The 26,543-nt window shown below is 36.0% G+C and overlaps 1 protein-coding gene and 1 long non-coding RNA gene across 7 annotated transcripts in view; both read left to right on the top strand.

Annotated features, from left to right (window-relative positions):
• ASAP1 (ArfGAP with SH3 domain, ankyrin repeat and PH domain 1) overlaps positions 1 to 26,543 on the top strand; it is a 166,351-nt gene that overhangs the window by 118,195 nt on the left and 21,613 nt on the right. For all 6 annotated transcript variants that reach the window (XM_035318947.1, XM_035318944.1, XM_035318946.1 and 3 more), the window contains 13 exons: positions 339 to 439; positions 854 to 923; positions 3,100 to 3,187; positions 4,255 to 4,303; positions 9,703 to 9,866; positions 11,416 to 11,549; positions 12,134 to 12,225; positions 13,010 to 13,196; positions 14,343 to 14,428; positions 16,272 to 16,387; positions 18,459 to 18,526; positions 20,950 to 21,057; positions 22,170 to 22,398. In XM_035318947.1, coding sequence (XP_035174838.1) covers positions 339 to 439; positions 854 to 923; positions 3,100 to 3,187; positions 4,255 to 4,303; positions 9,703 to 9,866; positions 11,416 to 11,549; positions 12,134 to 12,225; positions 13,010 to 13,196; positions 14,343 to 14,428; positions 16,272 to 16,387; positions 18,459 to 18,526; positions 20,950 to 21,057; positions 22,170 to 22,398 — 1,492 coding nt within the window. The remainder of the gene's footprint in view (positions 1 to 338; positions 440 to 853; positions 924 to 3,099; positions 3,188 to 4,254; positions 4,304 to 9,702; positions 9,867 to 11,415; positions 11,550 to 12,133; positions 12,226 to 13,009; positions 13,197 to 14,342; positions 14,429 to 16,271; positions 16,388 to 18,458; positions 18,527 to 20,949; positions 21,058 to 22,169; positions 22,399 to 26,543) is intronic.
• LOC118162635 lies at positions 22,405 to 25,723 on the top strand. Its single transcript, XR_004748543.1, has 2 exons — positions 22,405 to 24,755; positions 24,787 to 25,723. It is a non-coding gene; the product is annotated as an uncharacterized LOC118162635 (long non-coding RNA).

Here is a 26,543-nt window from a genome sequence, read left to right as displayed (position 1 = left end):
CTTCAGTTATAAGATTATGCAGTTTTAACCTTCCATACTTTAAAAAGGCATTATTTTTAGATACATATTGGCCATCCATACTATACTCAAAACTCCTAATGAGGTAATAGTCTTGAGCACGCAGTTAGCTCAAGATCAGGTGATGTAAAAGCAAGTTCTTGTATGGATGTAAAACATCCATTAGGAGTTCTCTCTTTTTAAAAAAATCTTTATTAATTTGTGAAGTTGTGGTAGAGATAAGATGAGAAGTCAAGTAAGTAGGAGTGAAGGTCAGGAAAACTTACAATAAATGCAACTTACAGTAATGTGCACAGTAACAGCTTTTTCCCTTTTTTTAGGATTCTCAGAGCAGGCAAGGAGGATACAGTATGCATCAGCTCCAGGGGAATAAGGAATATGGCAGTGAGAAGAAAGGCTATCTTTTAAAGAAGAGTGATGGGTATGTTCTCAGAGTGCGTAATACGTAGTGGTAGCTCTTGTTCACGCATGGATTTTTATTATTTTGTACTCCGGGTGCTTAAGGCACATTCACCTATTACATGTGCCACAAGTACTGAAGAATTTTTGCAGTTTGAATCAGAACACAATCAGAAATTACTATAGTAAACACAAAAAAATCAAAACCAAAATCCTATGTCAAATTAAAAAGAAAGCTGTTGTCTTTATAAGTCTCTGAAAATTACTTAAGTCCTGTTATAAATATACAGCTCATTTTTGTTGAGGCATTTAGTAAAACTGGGACTGCCTCTGTTTGTTTCTCAAGGATAACCTTCTCAAAACATATAAGGAATTAAAATGTGTTTTGAAATCATGTCTAGCTACTGATTTTGTTGTTGTTGATGTTCTTACCTAGGTTAAGAAAAGTATGGCAAAGAAGAAAGTGCACTGTTAAAAATGGAATTCTTACCATATCACATGCAACTGTAAGTTTATTTTTATACCTCTTCATTAAAGTAATAAATCATGATTACCCTTCCACAATGAATCTGTTGGTATTCTGTTATTACAAAAAAAGATGCAACTTCTGCTTCAAACTGTTAAAGTTCTGTGGGTTATCAGAAATTGGAGATTGACTTAAGGAGGTATTGCTATACTTGCTGCTCTGTTCTCAAATTATTTGGCTGTTACTGACCATTAGCGTGAACAGTTTCAAGTTAGATGGACTTTCTGTTTTGAGCAGTACACCTGTTCTTACTCTACCTTTGAGATGTGGGATATGATTATCTAACTAAAATGAAGGGTCATTTTCATCAGACAAGATGCTGTACACTTCTTTGAGCTACTGGAGAGCTAGTCTGGGTAGATTTGGTGAGATATCATAATTCTAGCTGCTGGTTATACTGGAAGATTAATCCACTTGTTCATATATAGATGTCTGTATTACAGACATTTTACTCCTTCATAGGATATTAAATACATAAATCACTTTAATGCCCACACATAATTTTGTTTTAAAAAATAAATTGCAGTCATTCAACTAATCAGAGTGAGAAAAGGAAAAAAGTCATTTGAAATTAGTTCAAATCTTCCTGTAGATTATATGAAGTAGGTAAACTCCTCTGGACTTAGACTTTTTTATTATTATTTTTTGCTTCTGTAGCCTTTGACAGTTAAGTGAATTCTGGAATGTATTAGTAGTTTGATAAGGAAATGGTGAATATATTGATTGCTCTTAAATAAAAGTTAAAAAAAAAAAAAGGGGGGGGGGGGGAGAATCTTGATCACAGCAAGTTTTGGGAATTGGGCATGTATATGAAGTAGTCTTCTAGGAATGCTAAATCTTGAGGAAGCGACAACAACGTGACAGTAGAGGCAGTCCTAAAACTGCCTTGGGGCAGCATGACACAAACTTCTTACTCCTGTTACTTTTTTTAAAGGAGAGGATCGCATTTCAGCACTCTTCTTTCACCTTTTCCCACAAATTCCCCTGATGGTCATGACTATTAGTGCCTAAAGTTAATTTCCTTAAGAAAGTTAAAAGGAAGTTATAAATAACTCCGGAGGGTTGTGCTTTTTTTTTTTTAGTGGCTAGGAAGATTCCTTACCTAATTTGAGAAGTCGTTTAATCAATTAACTTGAGATTAGTTAGCAATACCAAAGTTATGAATGGTTCAATTTAAATCACTATTTAAGAATAATTATACATATGTTTTTTGAACCTTAAATTTTGCCAATTTAGAATTCTTTGAATCACACTATTGGTTGTAGTTTTCCATTTCTTGTATGTAGCTGTGTAAAAAGAGCAGTCCATTTGCTATTTTCTGTTGCTGTGCCAAGTGGAAAGTAATTTTCTTGTTTTCAGTGATAAAAGGTTCAGATCATAACAATATGTTTGAGACTGAGAATCCAATTGTATATTTACTCCTTCAAGGAACTGCTGCTCCTTGAGTGTTAAAAATACTGTGCTGATGATTTTGTCCTGCCAAACATTTGACAATGTGGGAAATACATTTCTATATTTTTTGTTTTGTTGCTTGTGTACTACTTCTTTTTTAACTATTTCTAGCATGAGCAATTTCCGAAACTCAATTCAGAAGTATTTACTAATCTGTGACGTCTCATGTTTATTTTATATCTAACAGCTAAGCTAACTTTAATTCAGTAGCTCTATAGTTTTTAAGCCTGTATATACCAAAATTATTCTAGAGTTATATTCAGCTATCATGTCTTATATTGTCTGCTGTTATTTTAGGTTATTTTAGTAGCCATATTTAGTCCAAGATCTGAAACTCTGGATCTCCAGCTTCTAACATCCCTTTAAAGTTTTTTAAGACTATTAGAAAAAAAAAAAAAAGGTAGATTTGGCATTGTTTATGAAGTTCAATAGAAAAGCCAAGTAGTAGCTTATTCTAAAGTAAGGCTTATTCCTTTAATGCCTTTCAATTAGTCAGGAAGAGTTGCCATGAGGATTTTAGCTTTGTTTTAAATATGGCCCTTCTGACAATCCAGGTCAGACACAATCACGCTGGTGTCAACTGTTTTGAAGGTGTACATGTATTCATGTCCAGACTTTAAACTACTATCACACATGCCCATTTCTCAGAATGGAAAAATAATCCTAAATCAAGACATCTAAAGTAAAATAAATTTTCTTTTTAGTCCAACAGGCAACCAGCTAAACTGAATTTGTTAACCTGCCAGGTGAAGCCAAATGCAGAAGATAAGAAGTCTTTTGATCTAATATCACGTATGTAGCAATTTTAGTACCATCTTGCATTATGTGGGATTTCTCAAAATGTTTTGAAGTCTTGTGATTACGAGATACTTTCATTAAGAATGAGGCTACACTTCAAACTCAGATCTATATTCAGATGTATGCAGTGTCTCATGAGTGTTCGGATCCATCTAGTTTTGAAGACAGGTTGAAAAGACCAATTAATATAGAACGTATTTTGTGTGACATTAGTACTGTTCATTTGTGACAAGCCGTGAAATGCAGCACTGTTTTCCTAAGTTCAGACAGACACACGTTATGCTAAGCTGTTAAACATAAGCTGTATCCGGTTGGTAAAGGGGAAGACCTTGTTTTAATTCATTGTCTGTTAGGTTTATTGAGCAGTATTTGGGGTTGAAGGTGAGGGAGTAGAAGAAGCAAGGTGAACCCGATTTCTCTCGTTCTCTTATCTTCCTTGCAAAATATTCATTATTTTATCTAAAATTGGTAGTGACTTCTGTATTCTCAGCGTTAGAGCTTCTGTGTTTTCACTTCTCCCTGTTCTGGTCTTTGTATCCATTAGGTTTTTAACCGTTTTTGAGGTAGATGAGTATTGATTTCAGGATTTGCATATACAGTGTTAAATAACAAGCGGTTCAGCATTCAGTATTTACAAGAACAATCTACAAAACCTTTTAATGTGAAGGCTAATACCCAGTTTGTACCTCATTCTTTACTTAGCAGAAAAGTTTCTTACCAAGACAGAAGGAAAAATATAACAGGATTAAACTCTTTTCTGCTACTAAAGTATCAGATTTGACTTTAGAAAGGATTGAGATATAAAATTCAATTCTTATGCTTATTATTCTTTAATATTTTGAAGCATAGATTTTTGAAATACATATTCCTGGTGTAAATGAAAATTCACCATTTCATCTTTCTTTGCTTTTTTTTGATTTGTCTTCCATAGCCATGAATTAATGTTGTAGGTTAAGAGAAACTGTTCATACATACTTCAGTTGTTGAATAGGCTTAGTAACAGTTTCATTTATATTTAATTTTTTTCATGTGTCAGATTATAAGATGTTTGTTTATTTCAGATAACAGAACATACCACTTTCAAGCAGAAGATGAACAAGAATACGTAGCGTAAGAATGTTTATACTTTTTCAAGATTTCTGTCTGTAGAGGTGTGTGTATGAAATCATATGTAGCAGTGGAATTAGTTTTCTCAGTTAATGTAAAAGTAGTGCACACTTATTTTGTTTGTTGTGAACGTATGCGTGTAAACCATTGTGCTTAGATTTACATATATTACTACAAGGTGCTATGAAAACCTTGTAACATTAATAATAATAAACAAAAACAATCAAAAGCAAATTTGGATTGTTCCCTTCCAGAACATTGTTTATGTCCAATTGCTTGGCTAATCCAGTAGATGAGATTCTTAGAGTTCAAATGAAATATTTTAAATTGTTCTTATCTTCAATGTCAACTCTCTTCTGCAGTTATGTCTTTTCTTTTTAACGTCTTTTTTACATCCTTCTGATGCTGCCTTTTTCTCTAAATTAAAATCATTAAGTAGATAAATAACCTCCATATAACATACAGAAATTATTTAGAAGTAATGCATCTTTTCTACTGTAGGCCGAGAAATAAGTAACAAAGCATATTTCTGAGTTTTTGTACTTAAGAATCCAGTAATTGGCTTCATCAGTGCATGTTTCCAAACAGATTTTCCTTTAAAAAAAAAATCTATCTTCCTGCTATGCCAGAACCCCTTTTCCTGAGAGCCATGTGCCACTTGTTTTTTCCCTTGAATTTTACTTTCACAGCCATCAAAAGGGCGTTGTGCAGAATATCACAATCCAATGCTCATCACCTGACAAGCCTAGGAATAAAGTTACAGTGAATAGTGCAGCAAGCCTGAGCCTTCCAGGCTGCCTTGTTTTTCAGGATTGTTGTACTTTTCTTGCTTGTCCATCTTCTAATGGAAGAATATTGTCTCTGTTTTAAAATTACAGAGAACGTTTGATAGATATTCAAGGTATTCGGTGGTAGTGGGAGGCAACACCCTTGATAGCTCAAGCATTGGGAGGAGCAGATGAAATGAGAAGCTTGGAGAGTTCTTCATCATGCACCTGGTTCCTCCCAGTGTTTTCCACAGCCTTATGTTGGCTGAGTGCAGTTAGTGTGTTATGAGTTACCAGTGCAAAACTGACTTGCTTACTCATTCTGGAACTTAATTGTTCCAGTAAGTTCATTAGTAAGCAAGAAAATATTGCTGGTCAGTAATGCTCCTGATGAGTAATATGACAGAGATTTTTGTGTCTCAGCCATAAATTACCTTGTCGGTTTAAAAGGGGAAGTTTTTTTTTGTTTTGTTTTTTTTGTCTCAATGTATGAGCAGGGGAATATCTTACTAAAATAATTTTTATTGTTGGCAGGTCAATAAACTCAGCTTAGCTGGCTGCCTTTGGTCTCTTGAAATTCCAGGCTAGTTTTGTTTCCCATTGGAATTATAAATCCCATCTGCTTTGCACTAGAATCTGGTTTATCGCTTTAAATAAAGAGGCTGGGAAAATGACTTGCAACAACATTAAAAGAGTCCACTGCAAGTTTTAAAGGACTCATTTAGCTAAAGAGGCATTATTTGCATCCCAGTGTTGGAATGCATGCTGACAAACTGAGAGAAGCTAAGGGCATTTTGCTTGCATTTTGGCACTGTAGGCCACCAGTGAAAAGTTACTGTAATGCTACGCAGTCAAGTGTTCCATTTCAGAAAATGACTGTAGTGCCCCAAATAATGTTATGTGATTTGAGATGCACAGGGAATCATTTCTTTTTTCTGTGGGAATGTGTACCACTAGTTTCAGTTCACGAACCAGCATGTCTGTTAATGTGTCAATGGAAAAACTATAGTAAAACCAAATGTTCTGTTTTCCTTGTACAGCCACTGAGTAGGAGCTTAATAGCTTTGTTATCTAAGGTATCATGTGAACAAAACCCTTTGACTTCCAAACTTGTTGATTTAAGACTGTTCTTTATGTACTACAGGATACAGTTCCTTGCTAATAGTTGTCACCCTCTGGTTCCAATTTCTCCTTGATTTGTATATGTGTGCTTCTCTCATCTTTCTCCTCCACTTTGTTGCATTTTCTCCACCTAATTTTAGTGCTGCTGCTGCTCTTTTTTTTCCTTGTGCGTCAATTGAAAAAAAAAAAAACAGATTTTCAAATCACTTTCAGTCCAGCCTCACATTTAAATGGAAAAAAGCAAGATGCATTTATTTGCGTTTAAATGACCGTGCATACTTTTTCCTACTGTTCATTTTGAACTGCTTCCAAATAGCTCTTCACTACTAACAAATAAATAATATATATATATATTAATAGCAGGCAGTTTAAAACACGGATCATTGAAGCTCACATTCTGTTACAGGTCAGTTACTACATTCCCTCAAATATTTCCCTGAGTTCAGTGCATTTCTTGATTCTAATCCAGCCAGCTGTCTGTTGACCTTTAATTACTGCTTGACTGTCCTTCAGAATTCTCAGGTGGTGGTTATTCATTTCTCCAGTAGATAAAGCACTGGGTGGGGTGCGGTGCTTGCGTGTATGTGTATTTGTATGTGTATTATAAGAAATACACACTCCGGCTTTAAAATAAACAGTGTTTTTTTAAAGTATATACAATAGTAGATGCTTTTAATTTTGATAATTGTGGATAAGGGCAAATATACACTGGGCATGACTTTTTAGTTCTTCTCTGCCACCTTTTTTGAAGGTTAAGAGGATATCCTTTTCTGTAGGATTAACCATTCTGCTACTATGCAAATATAAAACTTCAATCTAATACTTAGCAACACGTGTCAGAGTACTTTTATTTGAAAAGATTGAATGGGAAGGTCCTGATGCTATCTGTTGCTAGTTCCATGAAAACGTGTGCCTGAAAGTTTGAAAACTACTACGCTAATGCTGTTCTGTTTGTTTCCATGAAAACAGCAACGTTGTGGTACAGATTTTCAGAAGAGACAATTTTTTATTGCAAAAAACCAACACCACCACCAATTAGCACAGTTATTCTGGATTTCTATTAGCTTAGAAATACTGATGAAATAACAGGAATCTGAGTGAGCATCTGTTGTGTCTGAGGATAACGAATACTTCTGTTACTTTCACTGCATTCAGAGCTCACCCATGCTCCCCATTTTTGTTTAGTCTCCCAAGTTTGAGAATCTGGGAGTTTTCAGCAAGCTAAATGCATTGAAGAACCAAGGGAAACTATTGTGGTCCAGAAAAAAGTGCAGCAGAAGACTGGGCTGCCCATTTTATCGTATTAGATACGAGGCAAAGCAATTCTGTGAGACTCGAGTAATTTTTAAATGGTTTGAAAGAACACTACCAGAAGCCTTTTGACTGTTAGCCTTATGCTGGTAGTGTTGTGAAACTAAGCAAATATACTGAAAGAAAGACAAGAAAAAAAAATGGGGAAGGAAGAAAAGAAAAATGACTAGTACAGATAAGAAAAAGAGGAAGAACAGCAGAAAGTTTTTATAACTTTTGACGTTGACTCAGTATGGCATAGTTAATGATTTGAATATTTTTTTTTTCTGAACGTACAGCATGCCAGGAAGGCCTGGCCACCAACTGTGGACTTCATGTATAATTAGCATTAGTTATTAAGAATAAGTCTATTCTTGTGTTTGTGTTAAATTTGCTTGCTGATGCTGTGTTACCTCTTGCTTTGACCATCTCGCAGATGACACCAGTGACAGGCCGACTGGGAAGGTGGCTTCCTTCTAGCTGAGGAAACAAAACAAAAATAATTTGTTGTTTTACTATTTAGAAGCTCTTAATATGGAAATCTGTGTCGCACTGACAGCTGGCTCAGTGATGTCATGTTTATTTTAATTACATCTAATATTTTTTGTTACTGCATAATTGAGTTTTATTCAGATTCTTCATTTTTAACAAACTAATGAAATCGTAACCCTGAAAAGAATTGTCAGCAAAGGTCAGGATAAATGCTGTTGCTCTAAGCTTAATGATTATTTTACTCTGTATGTTTAACAAAACATTACTGTATCATTAGAAGCAAGGCACTGCCTCCTCTTACATTGCAGGAACAGCAGATTTCATCAGAAAAATTGCAGAGGAGTGCCATCTAGCGGGGGTTCTTACACGGTGTCATTTAACTGGAGAGAATGCATGTGAAGGTTGCTTTCAGCTTACAAACTATGCAGCAAATTTATTTCCAAATATTTCCATTTCTTTTATTTTTAATATTGGTTTTTCACTATTTTTTTAAAGCATTTTCTTTTAGGTACCAATTTGCAGATTATTCTCAGCCCACGTATTTCAGAAGCGCATGTATATGAAGTATATAATATATGCTGCCCACATACCTGTTCAGACTCTGAATCTGCATTGCAAGACTACTTACATAAATCTACCTCTGAAACCCTTTAAAATTATCTTTGCATTATTATTTCAAGGAGAGATTATAAACTTCAGCCTGAACTTTTATCAGTGTGTTTGGATGATCATAGACGTTCTAGCACATTTCAGAATGATGATTGGGGCTGATTGTAATACTGTAAACAGGAAATGGGTTGAGGGCACTGCTAAAATAGCTATGCAAAATATCTGCAAGAGAAGTAGATCTAAAAAACATCTAAAATCATTATACCTCAGAGGATTTCTTAGCATACTCTTCTTGTAAATTAGGTAATGCTGTGTCTGCAATGTGCTTGTCTTTCATGTAATCACTTTCTCCACTTTGGTTTGACCTTTAAGGCAGCAGCCAGAGGTTTGTTTTGTTTTTAATTAAAACATTATGGCGTAATCAAAAACTGGCCGAGTGAGTGCACAGGGAAATCTAATGCCTGAAATATCATCAGGGAATCTCGATTTGTTGCAGTCAGCAGGTACTCTTAAAGCTCAACATTGGTCATCAATATTGTTACTCTCCTGTCATCTTCTCTTTTTGAACTCCTTACCCCGTTTGTTGCCATGGCCATTTTCATTAATGTGGACATTATGCTTGGCTCTGGTTAGTATGCTGAGCCTTGCATTTTGAAAGGCAATAAACATGTTCCAAAATGTGCTTGCTCTGTCCTCTGCAAGGAAGGATGCACATGGAAGAAAATAGTGGTTAAAATTTCCTCTACTAATGGGATAGGCTTTAGGAAAATCTACTTTTTAGGAAGACACCTACTTTTATGACAGCTCAATTTACAGGAGCTTATTGGCAGCCTTTCTCTTCCACAGCTTCTGCTTATTTGAGGAAACTGAAAAGTGCACTGCTTTAACCTTAAATTTGATTGCCAAAGGGACCTTAGATCTAAGACTTGTATTCTGTCTTTTCATTCTTACCTTTCCTCAATTCTTTCCCGTTGTGTCTCAGTTTTTCCCCTACTCAGTCCCAAAATGTGATTCTTCCCTATATTGACACTAATATTTTGTTCCTGGAAAGCTTTCTACAGTTGATAGATAAATTTGTATTTGCAAATGCAGATCTTCATTAAGGTCTTTATCTTGTGCTAGATGGATATCAGTACTGACTAACAGCAAAGAAGAAGCGTTAAATATGGCATTCCGTGGAGAGCAGAGCACAGGGGAGAACAGTTTAGAGGATCTGACAAAAGCCATTATTGATGACATACAGAGGTTACCCGGAAATGAAGTCTGTTGTGATTGTGGCTCACCAGGTATCTCCATTTGTTAATGTCATCAACTTCTTGTTGTGAGCAAAGTGTTTTATTTGGAGGCGCAAACTAATTTTTTAAGCGGTTTATCGATCGGTCTTCAACCTGCTTTTAAAAGAACAAGTATTTGACTTTCATACGTTAGTTCTGTTTAATCCACTAAAATATTTTTGTGTGTTGTCTGTGCTTACTTCCAGCAGTTCAAGCCCCTCTGGAGTTTGAACTGCTCTTGTTGCACTGTCTCTAGATGCTTGTTGCACTTGAATGGAAGTTGCTTGGCATCACTGATCCTGTGCATGCTACTAAGTAGAAGTGAGTAATGCTTAGACAATGACTGTGGAAAAGTTGACCTGGCCCAGATCTTACTCTGAGGTTTTATCTTGGCATGAGACTACTGGAATTGCAGTATCAAAAAATATTTGTAGATGGAATAAGTAGTTTTATGCAAAGAAATGAGACCCAGAGTTAGAGTCCTATCCAATTATATCTTAAGAAGTACAGTTACAGGCCAGTTATATGTCACTTAGAGTTTAAGAAGCAGCAGCTTGGCATAGCAGTACTGAATTGGTATGGTACTTGGTAGCTGTTACAGCTTTCAAATCTAAGAAGGTAATTCAAGAAGATGATCTTCACTGGGAACTGAGTAGATATAATGGATCTTGGAGATGCTTACTGATGCAGAACTGATCCACGTGAGAAATACCTAGATAGAAACACAAAGTAGAATATTGCAAATTGATAATGTCAAGTCCTGGAACTCGTTCATTCCGTTATTTTGCTGTGTAAAGCTGCAGAAACTTTGGATTACAGTTCTCATTCATCTTCTGATTTATAGTGAAGTTTTAAGCTTCACTTCTGCACCCCAGCTCACTGCTTTAAAGTCTTGATTTAATTCTTTATCAATTAATATTTGGGACAAGGAAGATTAATTTGAAGACACGTATGTATACAAAATATGTCTACAGTTGGTATTTTTCCTTCAAAAGAGTGATCTTGCTCCTTAAGTAACGTTTGTAATGTAAGGATGGAGATCTCCTCCCTGACAGTGCACTTTTTTCATTGGACTAACCCCTTAGTTCCTTGAATTTTCCACAGCATATTACTACATGTTGCATTCTACATGTTGCAGAATGCTATGGTCATTTTTTTTTAATGAAGAAATACTATTTAAGAAGTAAATACTAAAACTTCAGAAGTTGTCAGTGGTGGAATGTAGGATGCCTGTTCTTTTTAGAAATGGGAAACAAAAGCTTACCCTCTTTCTGGAAGAAGCAAATTTTACAACCTGAACATGTGTAATACGTTATGGATTTAGAAGTCTAAATTCAGTGCCACTGGGACTGTCACTAAATCTGAAAAACTAAATTCTGTTGGTCGCAATGTATGGTTATACTTGCAGTGCATTTTGGGGAAAAGTATGAGATATTCTTAGTTTGTTTCCATTTGTTAAAGGGTTAAATGAGGAATTATTTCGGATTGCATTTGGATTTCTTGCCACCACAGAAGATTCTTTATTGAACTTTGACTAAATTTTTCGTTTTCAATTCTACAGATCCGACATGGCTATCAACTAATTTGGGCATTTTAACCTGCATAGAGTGTTCTGGAATACACAGAGAAATGGGTGTCCATATTTCTCGAATCCAGTCTTTGGAATTAGACAAATTAGGAACGTCTGAACTCTTGGTAAGTTTCTTTTTTGGGGTTTTCTTTCTTTTCCTTTTTCTTTCTGTGAGTTCATAAAATTACTATTCATTTAAAGTAATTATAAGTATAATTACATATTATATATATTTTTATATAATTGTATATTCATATAATATATATATTTATATATTATAGTAATATTTATATAGTAATTATATATATTCATATAAAGTAATTATCCATTTAAAGTAATATTGTCAAGCATAAGTTTCTGTTAAGTCTGAGCTTTTTTCCAGAACTTCTAGATTAATGTACCAGCATTGTTCCAGTGTTTGTGCTGCTAGTTTTTCATTCTGTTTTTGTATCTGAGGCAGTTTATCTACAAATGCAAATAATTAGCTGTGGTTGTGAAGTCGTTTTTACAACAAATCCTGATTCACACTTTATTTTAATTGCTTTCTGTTTTAATGTAAGTATTGTGCTTTAATTTTCTAACCTTTTGTGTTCTACCATTTGTTAATAATGTGGAAAATGCCTATTAATAGTCCAGGTTTTAGCTTTCTGTGAGATGAAAAAAAGACAACAAAAACCTCTTTCTCCTTTTTTTTTTTTTTTTATTGCAGCTGGCCAAGAATGTAGGAAATAATAGTTTTAATGATATTATGGAAGGGAATTTACCTAGTCCTTCACCTAAACCGAGTCCATCAAGTGATATGTAAGTTTTGAACCTCTAAAGGCTTTGATATTAATTTTACCATGGAATATATGTGTGCATGTAAAATGTCTTAAGCAATAAAAAAAAAAGCTAGAGGTAGACAATAATGGCAGAAAAGTTTTTTTTAAAAACTCCATCTGTGGCGTTTCTTAAAAGTTAGTCTTCTGCTATCTAGTCACATTTTAGCTACTTGAGCTTCACTGTAGAAAACTGTAGGCTTGGACTTCTATAGAGCATGCTACTGAATCTTGAAAGTTTTTCAGTTTTGTAGTACAAGCTCAAATGGTAATACCCTTGGACTAAACTGACACTAGTTTCAGTACTGTTTTGAGGTCGTGACACGCTTTCTCTTCCTTTCCCTGGTGTAGGAGTTGAACAGAGAGCATAACAGATGTGGTTTGTCCAGACCTTTTAATCTGTTATGCTGTTCTATAGCTGCTCTGGTATTTTTTTTTCTTTGAGACTGTTTTTCATGCTTGTATTTTTAACATGGAGGTGTGTTTCCATGAGATACGCTTTAGGCTTTGTTTTTATCTTTGATATGAGTTAACCAGAGTGAGAGTAACTTTGATTTTTAGCAAGAATGCAGGATACAATTGAACAAATATCTTATTTCAGGCTTGTTCGCAAGAAAAGCGTGCGTTACAGTAATAAATAAGTCTTCATCTGCTAGAAACTCAGAAGGGAGGAGTAAAACTGAGTTAGGCAAGGTGATTTAAAATTTAAATTGTTGACCCATTTTTCTAAAAATTTCTAAACCAAGCTTTATTTTCACACCCCACAGGACTGCACGTAAAGAATTTATCACTGCTAAGTATGTAGATCATAAGTTCTCGAGGAAGACTTGTGCATCTTCAGCAGCTAAACTGAGTGAATTACTTGAGGCTGTCAAATCCAGGGATTTACTTGCACTAATTCAAGTCTATGCAGAGGGGGTAGAGCTAATGGAGCCACTGTTAGAGCCTGGACAGGTAAGCTTATCAGGTAAACAAAGCTGAGTATTTTAAGTAAGGTATATCTTTAAAATGTCCAGTAACAGGGACTGCTGCCTTAGTTGCTAAAAGAAAAAATAATAGATGAAAATGTTTTTCTTGCTTTCCTTAATGTGATGTCCTTGTGGGGGCAGAACAGAAGACCGTGTCTGTTGCCAGCAGTTAGTCTGAAGGAGGGTGAAATGCAATACACTATGATACACTATTCTAGGTGCAGCTATAGTATGTTGAAAAGCAGGGTTCTGCTGTATATTCCTTTTAGGAAAAGGACCAGAGAGAGGGTTTGGCTTAGTACTAACCCAGGGTTAGCTGATGCCACTGGCAGTATCACATCTGCATTTGAAGTAGCTGCTGAAGGAATACGTTACTGGCTGTGTACAGGTCTCTGTATTCTATAGGTGGAAGCAATAAATTTGATGCCTGCACAGCTTGTGATTAAACATTTACAGAAGTATAATTCTTTCAGCCAGGAAAAGGCTTTTTTTTTTTTTTTTTTAACACATTTCTGAACATTTAACAGTTCCTGCTGAAGTCAGTAACAGTTTCTCTCAAAATCAGTCCCATTTCACTTCAAGTATCCATGTAGAAATGTTACTCAAGAGCAACATAACCTGACTTTATAGACGTTGTGGAGGTTATAAAAGATGCTGTGCGACCACTTGATCAGCAAAGTTTTCTCCCATTACTTTTAAAGTCAACTTAGAGAGATCTCAGACCATTCTCAACAAGTTCTGTGAAAGCAGATAACTTGGCAAAGGTCAGAGCGCCTGTCGGTATTTAGAGTGGAAGTTCAGTACAGCCCCAGCACTGGAGATACCACAGGATGCTTGTCACGGAAACACTTTTGGATGCTTTTAGTTACTAGCAAGTTAAATGGTTAAAGGCTTTTTGGGATGTTTTTATCCATCATTATCCACCCAAAGGGAGGACTGGTTATGAAAAAGCTATGATATCAGAAAGAGTGATGCCATTTCTTTCGAAGCACCTAGTGTCTGTTTTTGAGATAATTTCTGGATATTTTTCTGTAGAATGACTTACTGTAAAAGAGTGACATATGTTCAGGTCTGATATAAGTTTTGCAGAAAAAAAAATGCAAAATTCTAACTTTTATTTGCATGTGTTTAGGAGCCAGGTGAAACAGCACTTCATTTAGCAGTCCGGACTGCTGACCAAACCTCTCTCCATCTGGTTGACTTCCTTGTACAAAACTGGTATGGCTTGCACATTTTTTGTTAAATTGTGAATAAAAAATAGTGTTCAAAGCCATCCTTGCAGTGCTTTGCACAGTGTTTATCACTTAATTATTAAATTCAATATGTTTCAGAAAAGCTTAATTTAATACCTTTGAGTTGACATTTGTGTTCCTAGTCAGTAGAGGGGGAGCAAAGAAGAGTAGAATAAAAACATGGATGGAAGTTTCTCCTTTAATCCTATTTTCATTTATGTAGAGTGAAAAGAGCATTGATTTAGAACATAAGAAAATGAATAGTTCAGATAAAGGATGGATGACAAGTGACAGTTCCAAATACAGGACAAACACAAAGAAACCGTGAGAGTGGAAAACAGGGATCTTTATCAGAAAATGATGAATAGAATTCAGAACACCTCTTTCAAAGTAAATTTACTAGTTCATCAACTGTTTAAAAGTTAACTTAAAGGAGTCAGTAATTACTTGCTGTGTCAGATGATGGCTTTTGCAGAAAAGTGAGAGAGTGGACAGTCAGGGAAAACCCAGAAGATTCATCACAACATGCTTGAGCTAGGGGCAGAGTGTTTGATTTCAGGAATGATTCATTTTCCCTTGAGCACAGGAAATCATACCTGCTATTTGAAATGCAGTAAGTGAATACTTATTTTTTCCTTCTCTTCTCTAATAGTTCATGGAGCAGTGCATTTAGGCAGTGTTAGGGAGGAAGTTTTGTCCTCTGGTAACAGCAGGTTCAAAGTCCTTGTTCCTGACACCATCTCTGGCGCTGTGCAGATGAGCTCTGTAACCTTCAAGTCACTTGAACTTCATTCTACCATCACTTGTTTAAGTTAAATGTAGTGTTGACTATTATAAAAGTGTTATTTTTTAAAAAAATAAAAACATTAAGTGACTAATATTCACTAGCCATTGGAGTCCATAATTTAATAGTTGTATTAGAAGCCAAGTTATGATTTTGAGCATTATTGAAGGATTTATTTTGGATTATTATTTAAATTTTTTATCATTTGATATGTTATTTATGTAACTTTATGGTTTCTTTGGGTAGCTATCATTTTGTATGTGCTTCTGTCAGCATTCTATATTTTTGTCTGACTCTGAATGTAAGAGGACTTTTACACCATATGGGCTCGGCATTTTGCCTGCTCTTACTGTTCAATATGGGTAATACTGAGTGGAGGAATAGCTGCCATCTTCTGAGCTTTCTATGTTTATAAATGTATTATATTGATCCAATTATAAGTTAGTGCATTTTGGGGGGAGAAACTTGGTTTTAAAAGTTGAAAACTGAAGGATGTACAGTTTTAAAAAACCCTGTGAACCCCTTTGCACAGCTTGTCTTTCCCTAATGGTGTACCCTTACGTTCCTTCTTCTGACTCTTGTGCATTCTTATAGTTCCTTGAGTTTGTGGGACTTTTTTTTGAGCCATTTCTAACCACGTAAAAATGTTTTGTTTTTTTTTAGATACTATTTATCTGTCTAATTGACAATGTTTGAAAAGAAATTCCAATGAAGTGGCAGGTGGAAAACTATTGCAGTGACTTTACAAATGATTATGCTCAAATCTGAGTTGTTTTTTTTTTTTATTTTGGATGAACATCTGTAAATTCTCATTTTCAACTGCAGCTCAGGAATTTCCAGCAATATGCTTTGAGCTATAATTCTTAATAGTCTTAGAGTAATATTTAATTGAAAAATACTCATTTCTCCTTTACTTCTAATTCATATTCGCCCAGTAAAGTATTTGTGTGATTATCTCTATTTTATTATTTATAGAGATGCTAGATCTGAAATTAATTACATGTACTGTACTTTTTCCTTTTTTTTTTTTTCCATTCATGTTTAGTGGAAACCTGGATAAGCAAACAGCATTGGGCAATACGGTTCTACACTACTGCAGTATATATAATAAGCCTGAGTGTTTGAAATTGCTTTTGAGGGGGAAACCAACTATTGATGTAGGTAAGTTCATTATTTAATACTAGAAAACAGTGATTTCCTAAAAATTCTTCTACATTTTCAACCAATTTTATTTATGTCCCATTGTATTAAGTGAGCTTTTTTAAGAAAACAAACAAAACTCTTCCATGTATTAAAGATTAAAATTTTCCTACCAACAAGCCTAAAAGAGGCATTCAGTTAAGAAATTGAACTTAGTCATAAAAGATTAGCAACAACAAATTTCTAATATGAAGTACTAATTGATAATCCCTATAGATTTCTTCGATATTTCTGACACATTCTGGATTCTAGGTTTGTTGTTTGTATTGTAAAATTCATCTAGTACTTCTATGTTAAAATGCTTCAAATGACTGTTCATGTTAATTCAACTCTAGATGCACGTAGGCTTTGTGTACCCAACAATTAATTCTGTTTTTGATGTTAATGTCAGTTGGCACTGTGGCTTCACCCAGCATTCCCAAGCCACCACTGTAGCTGATTAGAGAAGGGATTATCTTTCTCAGCTGCCTTTCTTCTTCCTCTTTGCTGTCTTCATGTGTAAGATATAGCACTTTCAGTACCTGTATCAGTCCATTTTTCATCATGTCTTTGCAGAAGTTTTCATGAGAAACGGAATCTCTGTAAACTTTTGCTCACACTTGGTATTATCTGTTTGCTACATGCTCCCCTTCTCTGCCATAGTTTGAGGTAGGAGTGTATTTCAAATCTAGCTTGTTAGGCTCAGGAGCTGTGTCTATAAAACGTATCTATTCTGTCAGTTCTTGCTGCAGGAAGGAAGCTAGATGAAGAGTATGAACTTCTATTTTTCCCTTTTTCATCTTTGCCATCATTTTCCTCCACTGGCCAGTCTACAAACCCTTTTAAAGTTAAGTTCATAGCTCGGTGGCAGAAGTCTTTGGTTTCTTCTGCCTTAAAAGGCACCCTTAAAATATGATATTCTAATACAATGTCAAAGAACTTGATGTGACCTTTTTTAGGACATATGTCCCTGATTAATAAAATGGGGAAACTAACTGAGCAAGCTTAAGTGTATATAGTGTATATATTGGTCATTCTGGTCACTCGCTCCTAAGCAGAGCTCAGAAGTGTCCTTACCTTTCTGGGTTCACTCCCCTACCCCAATCCTTGAGCAATCAAGTAGGAGCACCACATTTTTTTACGTCTTGAAGCACAGGCTTAGTCTTAATGTCTGAAAGTTTAGAATTTATGTAGTCTCTTAACCTACATGTGTTAAGAAATACTGTGTTTTCATACTTCCATATGCTAAACCTCTTAATCCATCTCAGATCTTTCAGTAAGGAGCCCTCTCTTCCTCCAGAGATCTTAATTCTTTCAAATTTTTATAAAATCTCCTCCAATGCGTAGTTACCGAAAGTGGCCTTTCTAGATGACAGCTTTAAATTTTCTAGAATCAATGACTGGCATTCTGTGTATAATACAATACACAGATGTATTTGCCTGTGAGACCTCAGTTTGATTGTTTTCAGTGCTCAGTCACTGAAATCACCTTTCTGCCCAGGAGTTATTTTAAAATGTAAAAGATTTTACAGCCCTCATAAATATAAAATACCTAGAAAGTTTGTGAATGATTCCTGTTCAAATATCAGCTTAGAATAAAACTTCTGTCTTAAAATTCAGGTTTCATACCACTTCGTGTTAATCACTTTGAGTAAAATGTGCTTGGATCAACATCTGCATGTTTCTTTTTATTCTAAAAGTTTTCTCTTTTGAGCTTTCTTACTCTGTCTGCTTGCTTTTCCTGCTTAGTCATTTCAAGCTCCACTCAACTCGCTTGCCAGTAAAACTCACTTCAATAAATTTCTCTATATTCTCTGTTAAGATGGTTAGGAGGGATTGGGAACTGTCCCAGCAGATGCTGCTGTTCAGAAAGAACCTGATGATACATGAAATGTAGGAGCACTTAAAGTGGAATCTTAGAGCTGCAGCTGCTCTAGAGTAAATAGATGCTCTTATAACTTTTAGAAGTTATTCTGCTAAGAATAGTGAAACTTGATGAATTGATTCTTTAAACTTCTCAAATAATTGCTCTTTCTTATTGTTGATTTTGCAGTAAACCAAGCTGGAGAGACAGCTCTAGACACGGCAAAAAGACTGAAAGCTGTCCAATGTGAGGAACTGGTAAGAACGGGGTGGGTGGGGGAAGGAGGAAATAAAAGTGTTAGATATAAAAGATTTTTCCCAGGTATTCTTCTGAAGCAGCTAGCCAGGAATAAGGTTTCTAGATCAGAGCAACAAGCTTGTTTGTTCTTAGCCCTCTAGTGTGCTTACATTTAGTAGTCAAGTGAATTCAAGTATTATTAAGGGATATAAGAGCTTAAGTCATGTGGAAATGTCACATACAAGACAAAGCCAGAAGAATTTGCAAGACGGTAGGCTGCTTACTTGTATTTCTCAGCCCTTTTCTGCGTCATTTTGACAATCCAAGGAAGATATTTATTTGTTCTCTGCAGCTAGTGAACTGAATACTTCTCATTTGACAATGAAGGGCTCTTCTCATGTATTAGTTGCTACACAATCAAGAGAGCTTGTCCTTCACAATTCAGTTTTGTCTTTTTTTTTTAATTCTTCTGGGGATGCAAGTCCACATTTTCCCGTGGTTTATCAGGTGGTGTACTCTTGCTGACATCTCAACTACTCCCATGTTGGCTGTAAGCAGTTTCCAGTGTTTTGAGTGTTCCAGCAGCTGAAACTGATCTGCTCTACAACATCCAGTTGGAATGGATTTTTTTCTTTGCAATGTATACTTAATAAAGTAATATCTGCCATTAAAGTGAAGTAGCTGATAAAGAAGAAACACAGAAAAAAAAAAATGGATTTTATCAATGAACTTATCTAGCAAATAATTGCTTTGATTATTGTAATTGAAATTCTGCAAATACCTCAGTCTATTATAGTTAGTGTAAATGCTCTGCTTCTTTTAATTATTTCCATGTCTTCCATTCTTGAAGAGGAAAATTATCAGCATTTTTCTCAGAAGTAACAATGCGATTAGGGTAGGAGTGAAACAGAAATGAGTGAGCATCTTGTTTGCCATGGGCAAAAACAAAAGATGAAATATCTAAATGCTTGCAAAATAATAGATCTACTGAGCTAATTTCTGTTGCTTGGAGTCTTAACTGTGTAATTACATTAAATTTCAACTTAATTAGTTACTTATTGGTAATTACTAATAACTTGCATAAGAGACTGTAAATACATTCTCTTGCAAATTTTATGTAGAAAAGATCTTGTTTGGTTACAGCCTCTCCTGAATCAGTTAGTACCAAGCACTGCAAGCTGCCTGCTTGCGACCCAGAAGGCCAAACTGTGTCCTCGGCTGCATCACAGAGGGGTGGCCAGCAGGGTTGAGGGAGGGGATTGTCCCCCTCTGCTCTGCAGTTGTGAGTCCCCACTTGGAGCGCCGCATCCCGGTTTGGGATCCCCAGCACAAGAAGGACGGGGGGCTGTTAGAGCAGGCCCAGAGGAGGGCCACAAAGATGATCAGGGTCTGGAGCACCTCTCCTGTGGAGACAGGCTGAAAGAACCAGGGCTGTTCAGCCTGGAGAAGGTGCTGGGGGGGCGTCATTGCAGCCTTTCAGTACTTAAAGGGGGCTTATAAAAAAGATGGAGAGCAACTTTTTGCTTAGTCAGGTAATGACAGGACAATGGGGAATGGTTTTAAACTAAAAGAGGGGAGATTTAGATTAGAGGTTAGGTGTAAATTCTTCACTGTAAGAGTAGTGAGGCACTGGCACAGGCTGTCTAGAGAAATCTGCGGATGTCCTATCCCTGGAGGTGTTCAAGGCCAGGCTGGATGGGCCTTTGGTCTGGTGGGTGGCATCCCTGTCCATGGCAGGGGGTTGGAACTAGGTGGTCTTTAAGGTCCCTTCCAACTCAAGCTGTTCTATGATTCTAAGTAGCCTACATTTCAAAGCATGTGAAGGAATAAATAATGATGGGAAATCAATGAATTTACTTCTGAAGATCTATATCCTCAGAATAACCATAAACTGCATTTTTTTTTCCTGATCACTAAAGTAGTAGTAGATTTTTAAAGGCTGTAAATACATGGTTTTGACTGGCAAAATAGAGGAATTGGCTTGATCCCAGTGAGGAGAAGGTAAAGAACATTTGAATGGTTGAATGAGGATAGGTTCCTCAACCTTCACTGTGATTCCAACATAAGGATTGTGTTTTTTGGGGAGTAGTAGCTTTAGGTACCAGAATTTATAAACAGTTGTTGCCCTTCTGTTTTGGACAGGAAGTCTCCAGATGCATACTGCTCTTGTGCACGTATGTTTTCTCCATACCACCTTTTCAAATGCTTGTCAAACATGACAACTTCTATACATTTTGATACAATCCTCCTTTGTTAGATTTTAGCAGTTCTTCAGTACCTCAAATAAATGGAGGAGGTTTGTGTGATTGCCTTGATTGAATTTTTCTTTGTAGTGTCTCTGAAATGTTTAAACTAAGTATTTCCATTAATTGCTAACTATTACAATGCTAACATCATTGACACTGAAGGAAGAGCAAATATTCTAATACAAATTATTTTTCAGCTTTCTCAAGCCAAGTCAGGAAAGCTAAATCCACATGTTCACGTAGAGTATGAATGGAATCTTCGGCAGGAAGAAATTGATGAGAGTGATGATGACTTAGATGATAAGGTAAACATGAGTTACTGATACGGCTTTGCAAAAAGCTGACAGTGTTTCCGTTCAGTGGAAATGAACGAAAATTTGACACGCATTTTAACTTTTTTTTCCTTACAGATATTGTGGGGGTGTGGAGAGAAGCTAGTTTTAAAGTCTGCTTAAAGACTGGCAGAGTGCTTTTTAAATACAAGTTGTCAACCTAATTATTTTAGGCTTGTGGTTCAGAAGTTTTGCTTTGACAAGACATACAAGAGAATACAAATCAGTAAACATAGTTTACTTTGTGGTCAGTATTCCCTTCTGAATTCTAGGTTTTACATTTTTAGCTGAAGGAAATCCACAGCTCGCATACTTACTTCTTCCATAGGTTTAAAAAAAAATAATAATAATTGTTCAATCAGTAACTTCATGTATTTTTTTCAAAAACCATGCTGTGCAATTTATTCCTGATTAAAAAAAAAAAAAAAAGGAAGAAAGAAATAATGGAAAGACAAAACTTGAGGGCATAGGATAATTGCCATCTGAGAAGATGTCAAAACTTAGTTTCATTGTCCTACTTTAGCAAGTGAGTTAATTATTCTGTGCTCTGTTTCTGTAGCAAATGAGAATACTTCTCTCTTATTTTACATGGGTGCTGTAGAAAGAAATTTCACAGATAATAAAGTTAAACACATTTGGGACTGAAAAATTCAGAAATCCAAATAATTTACATATCCTCAAGGATGGTAGAGAACAAAATGATCATCTGTGCAAGGATCCTCAGGAGGATGACTAATGGTATACTGGAAGTAATCAACCTGCCTGAACCAGAGCTAGAATGAGGCAGATTGTGTAGCTCTGTTTGCAGCTGTTAAGAAGAGTTATATACACTTAAAAGATAAACCGTACCACTGAACATATTGCTAGTTCAGTAAACAAATTTCATGTGTCAGGAATGGTTATTTAATTTTAAATATGTATTAGTGGGTGTTGTTGATCTTTATGGTTAACTGTCTGGTCTTAGTAAAGTGCTATTTGAACTGACAGTTATTCTTACATTCTGAAAATTACTAGGTTTTTATTAGTATATTATTTAGTATATTGTATACTTACTGCTTTAATAATAAATCTATTTCTGTTTACAGCCTAGTCCTATAAAAAAAGAAAGATCTCCAAGACCCCAAAGTTTTTGTCATTCTTCGAGTATTTCCCCCCAAGACAAAATGACTCTTCCTGGGTTTAGCACTCCTAGAGACAAGCAGAGACTCTCCTATGGAGCTTTTACCAATCAGATTTTTGCTTCTACAAGCACGGATTCACCCACTTCTCCAACTGCAGATGCTCCTCCTCTTCCTCCTAGAAATGCTGGCAAAGGTAAGCCTGTCCTGAAACTGTCTGCAAGCAGTAATTTTTCTATAGTTGTCCTTCCTTTAATCAAATGCATTACAATGTTTCAAGATGTAGCATAGTTTTCTTATTATGTTGATGTTCTAATATGGTTCGATGGATGTTCTCAAAATCAAAGGGGCGCTTTGTGATGGATGGACTCATTCATCTTTCATTAATTCATGTACGTTGTAATAATAATTTGCTTCATTTGATTCATTTTATGTAGAAGTTATTCTTACATTTTGGAGAAACACTTTAAACCAGTTTTATTCACAAGAATATAGGTCTTTTAGAAAAAGGTTGCTGTTTTGTAGTGCTGTATAGCACTACAGGATGATGTGCTGTATAGCCTCTGGCAGAGGGCAAGAAGGTTTTGTAGAATTACCCATAAGGAGGATTTGTGCTACAGGTTGTTTTTGCGATCCACGTTCAGTCAAAATGGGTGAGATACTTTTTCTCCTGTGATTAATAATAGTGACATTTTTGGTAGTGATTGAAAGGGAAGAGAACATACTTCCACATGAGATTTACTCTTGCAGTTGTAGTAGATAGTGGTTCTGTAACCTACCTATCTAAGGCAGAAATTCTTCACTCTGAGGGTGGTGAGGCACTGGCACAGGCTGCCCAGAGAAGCTGTGGATGCCCCATCCCTGGAGATGTTCAAGGCCAGGCTGGATGGGGCCGTGGAGAAGCTGGTCTGGTGGGAGGTGTCCCTGACCATGGAAAGGGGGGTTAGAACTGGGTGTTCTTTAAGGTCCCTTCCAACCCAAGCCGTTCTATGATTCAATCTGTAGAAAAGTATAAATTTCAGTTAGAGGAAATATAACAGGTGGTGTTCCATAATTCATGCAAATCTAGCTTTAAAGAGGGAAAAAAAAAAAAAATCTTAATTCAGGAATACCTGAATTGTGCTTCTGTAGTAGACTTGTTAGAGAGAACTGGTTCTTACGAAGGCTTCAACGTAGTTTAAGTCTTCAGTGGTAGTGCCTCTTTTGTTAGCACTACTGTAAATTCATATTTATTTTCGTAACTTGTAGTCAACTTTGTTCTCAGAAATAATGGTGAAAAGCTCTCACAGAAAAGTGAAGGAGTAAAAAGAACAGAGTCATTTGACATCAAATGCCCATTTTCATACAATTCAGATGCTGGACTTCAAAACTACTGTTCCACCATCAATCTTTGTCACATACGGGCATCTTTGGAATCCCTTGACTTTGCTTTTTATACAGGCTTGTTTTCCATTAAAAGACAAAGCAATTTTGCCAGGGCATACTTTTTTTCACATAAGATTTCATAATCTGAACTTCTTTATATCAGTTTCACTTGGGGACTCATTTGTACTGCTTCTGACTTCACTGTGTTGAGCTTCCTGTTGGCATTACAAGTTTATAACCTTTCCTCTGCCTTCTGACCCCACTTTTTTTTTTTTTTAATGTTCTCTGTCTAATGACTGCTACTGACTGAATGGCCATTGCCAGACACAGGATATTGGCAGAGCTGTTCCTTCAGTCTGACCCAGAATAACTTCTCTTTTTTTTTGTCATGGAAGTTACAAGAGTTGGAATCCTGACTAATCGTGAATCCCCTTTCCTTCAGAAGGTTAAGGAGCTCGTCTTGCATATGTCTGTACCTAGTATATGTATTTAGTATGTTGTCAGCTTCAAGGGATTATAAAGAACATAATTTCTTTAGCATTATAGCTCTAATATGGATGTATTCTGAAAATTGTCTTTTTTCCAGGAAGGGGAATATTTGCCTGCATATTTCATTCCAAGTATATAATCAAGTTGCAGAAATGATAAGCATTTTCTTAGGTGTTTCTGCAAACTGTTTGCCAGATGAGTGGATCAACACAACACTGAAGCTAAAAATAAAATCAAATGAGAAAATGACAATTTGAATTTGTGTTTTTATGTCACGGAGTATCCAAAAGAAGTCCTTATTCATATTGCAACCATATAACATGATATCACAAAATAGAGACTCATTGCCTTCTAATGATAATAGTGATGTTAAATGCTACATCCAAGTGGAAAGTGCCAGATTCACAGTGTAAGTCTCAGGGATGGGCTGGATGGATCTATTGTTAAGTTAAAGTCACTGGTCTTCTCTGCTTCAGATATGCCAAAATTTCAGACTGAGTAATGCCGGTTTTGGTGGGTTGACTTCTGTTGAATAACATCATAAAGTATTTAATCAGTTTTTAGAAATACTCATTAAATACCTAGACCTGCACTGTCTGTTTCCAGGAATAACTTGAAGACTCAAAAGAACAGGGGAACGGAATGGTAAATGCGTAGAACATTGAGCTGTGTGGAAGAGTTATTCTAGTAGCATTGCAGGTGTACTTGTGGTTCATTATGGATTGTGCAGCACCTTATCTACCCCTACCATCACACACACGCTTCCACAAACACATTGCTTACAAGCGAAAAAAATAAGGGTGTCTCCACTCCGTAAGACACTGATGACACATCTTAATTTTGAAACAGTCTGATACAGTTTTGTTTCTGTAGGGAAAAAAATAATCCTTTAGAATTTAATCTGATGGTTTTTTGATTACTAGGAAGAGTATATCCCTTACATCAAAGTTAACCATACATGCTTGATTATCAAATCTTTTTTTTTGTTAGAAAACGTTCGTTTCAGTAGCTACCTATTTGATTCAGGGTCATAAGAAAACCATAGTATTGTATTTTACTATATTGAATCTATAACTAAATTTAAACTTGCCTTCTTTCCCCACGTGTAAACTGATCTTTGTCCCTGCTCTGCTGTGAGGCCCCAGCAGATACCATGGGACACTGCTCGGGCATGGAGACAGTCTGCAGAGAGTGGATAGCTGGAGAGATCTATGTTTTAGAAAGGAGAAGTATTGAAAGTTTCATAATGTCTTACAACCTTTGGGATATACAGATGATAAATCTTTCCAAGACATGTTGTATATTTAAACAAAACCACCTCCCTTTAGCCCTCTATAAGCTGGCTTCATTTGCCAGTGAAGTTTGTTGGTAGCAAGGTTCCATGGTGTTTGGGATTCCACAGTGGAGTTAAAGCCATCGAGTCTGAACTCTGTGTTGGGGAAAGAAGGTAAGTTTAGAGCAATTTATGTAATGCACACCACTCTTGTCCATGTTTTTCAGTGGATACAATGTCTAAAAAATAGTTTGATTCATCACTAAAATTGTATGGATGGAAGTAAAATTGTTGGAGTATGTGTATATGGGGATTTTTTTTAAGTTTATCCATACATCATTGTAATATAAGTCCAGATTCTCTAGTTTGATAACTCTTCAGAAAAAAAAAATCATAAAGCTGCAGTAGCCAAGATTATTTGTCTTCAGGTTTATTTACATTCACAAAGCGGAGAGACAGAATGATTGTTTTCACTGCTCCTTAGGCATTTGCTGTCAGTGTGAAGTGAAGGCTCCTGCAGCAGCACAACAGATGTGCCTGCCTATCAGCTGTACCCGTGCAAAGGAGGATGAGTGAGCCTTAACTGATAAGGAATACTGGCTAAGCCAGTGTATTCTACACTAAAGCAGCTTATTTATGGATAGATCTTTTCATACTTTCTGCTATGGATTTAATTAATCTTAACAGAATAAAGAATGCAGAATGAGTACAGTAGCTATATAAGCCACCCTGGTTATGCCTTTTCCAGTAGTTGGTATAACCTTATTTAGGTTCAGCTTAGTTGTCTTGACAGTCAAGTCTTTGATCAGTAATTGTTTGAAATTCGTATTTTTCATTAAACTTTCCAGCTTATGTTTGCATTATGTCTCAAGTAGGTGTGTGAAGTAGGTGCGTGAATCAGCACAATAGCTAAATCAACACTTGCAGAAGCTTAATTGCAAATCCAAAGCAAGGGCAATGTTGCCAGTTTTGTAGAAGGGTTAGGCAACCTAAGCCAGGTTTCCTTAATTTTAAATGGAAGTTAATTGGTCTTCAGTGGTCCTCCCTGCTTCTCTCTTGTGTGGTAAATATGGAGGTCAGGGATCAATTCCATGTCAAGAAGTTTGGATCTTAAAATTTGCAGGCTTTGAAGCATTTACACTCTCTTGCAAGTATAGTATTAGGTACGTAAAACCAGAGGACAGCTCTGTGGTTCCAATCCACTGCAACTGCAG

Source organism: Oxyura jamaicensis, chromosome 2, assembly GCF_011077185.1.
Source record: "Oxyura jamaicensis isolate SHBP4307 breed ruddy duck chromosome 2, BPBGC_Ojam_1.0, whole genome shotgun sequence".
Lineage (NCBI taxonomy): Eukaryota > Metazoa > Chordata > Aves > Anseriformes > Anatidae > Oxyura > Oxyura jamaicensis.
The sequence above is the reverse complement of the archived record's forward strand: the minus strand, read 5'-3'. Positions and strand labels throughout refer to the sequence as shown.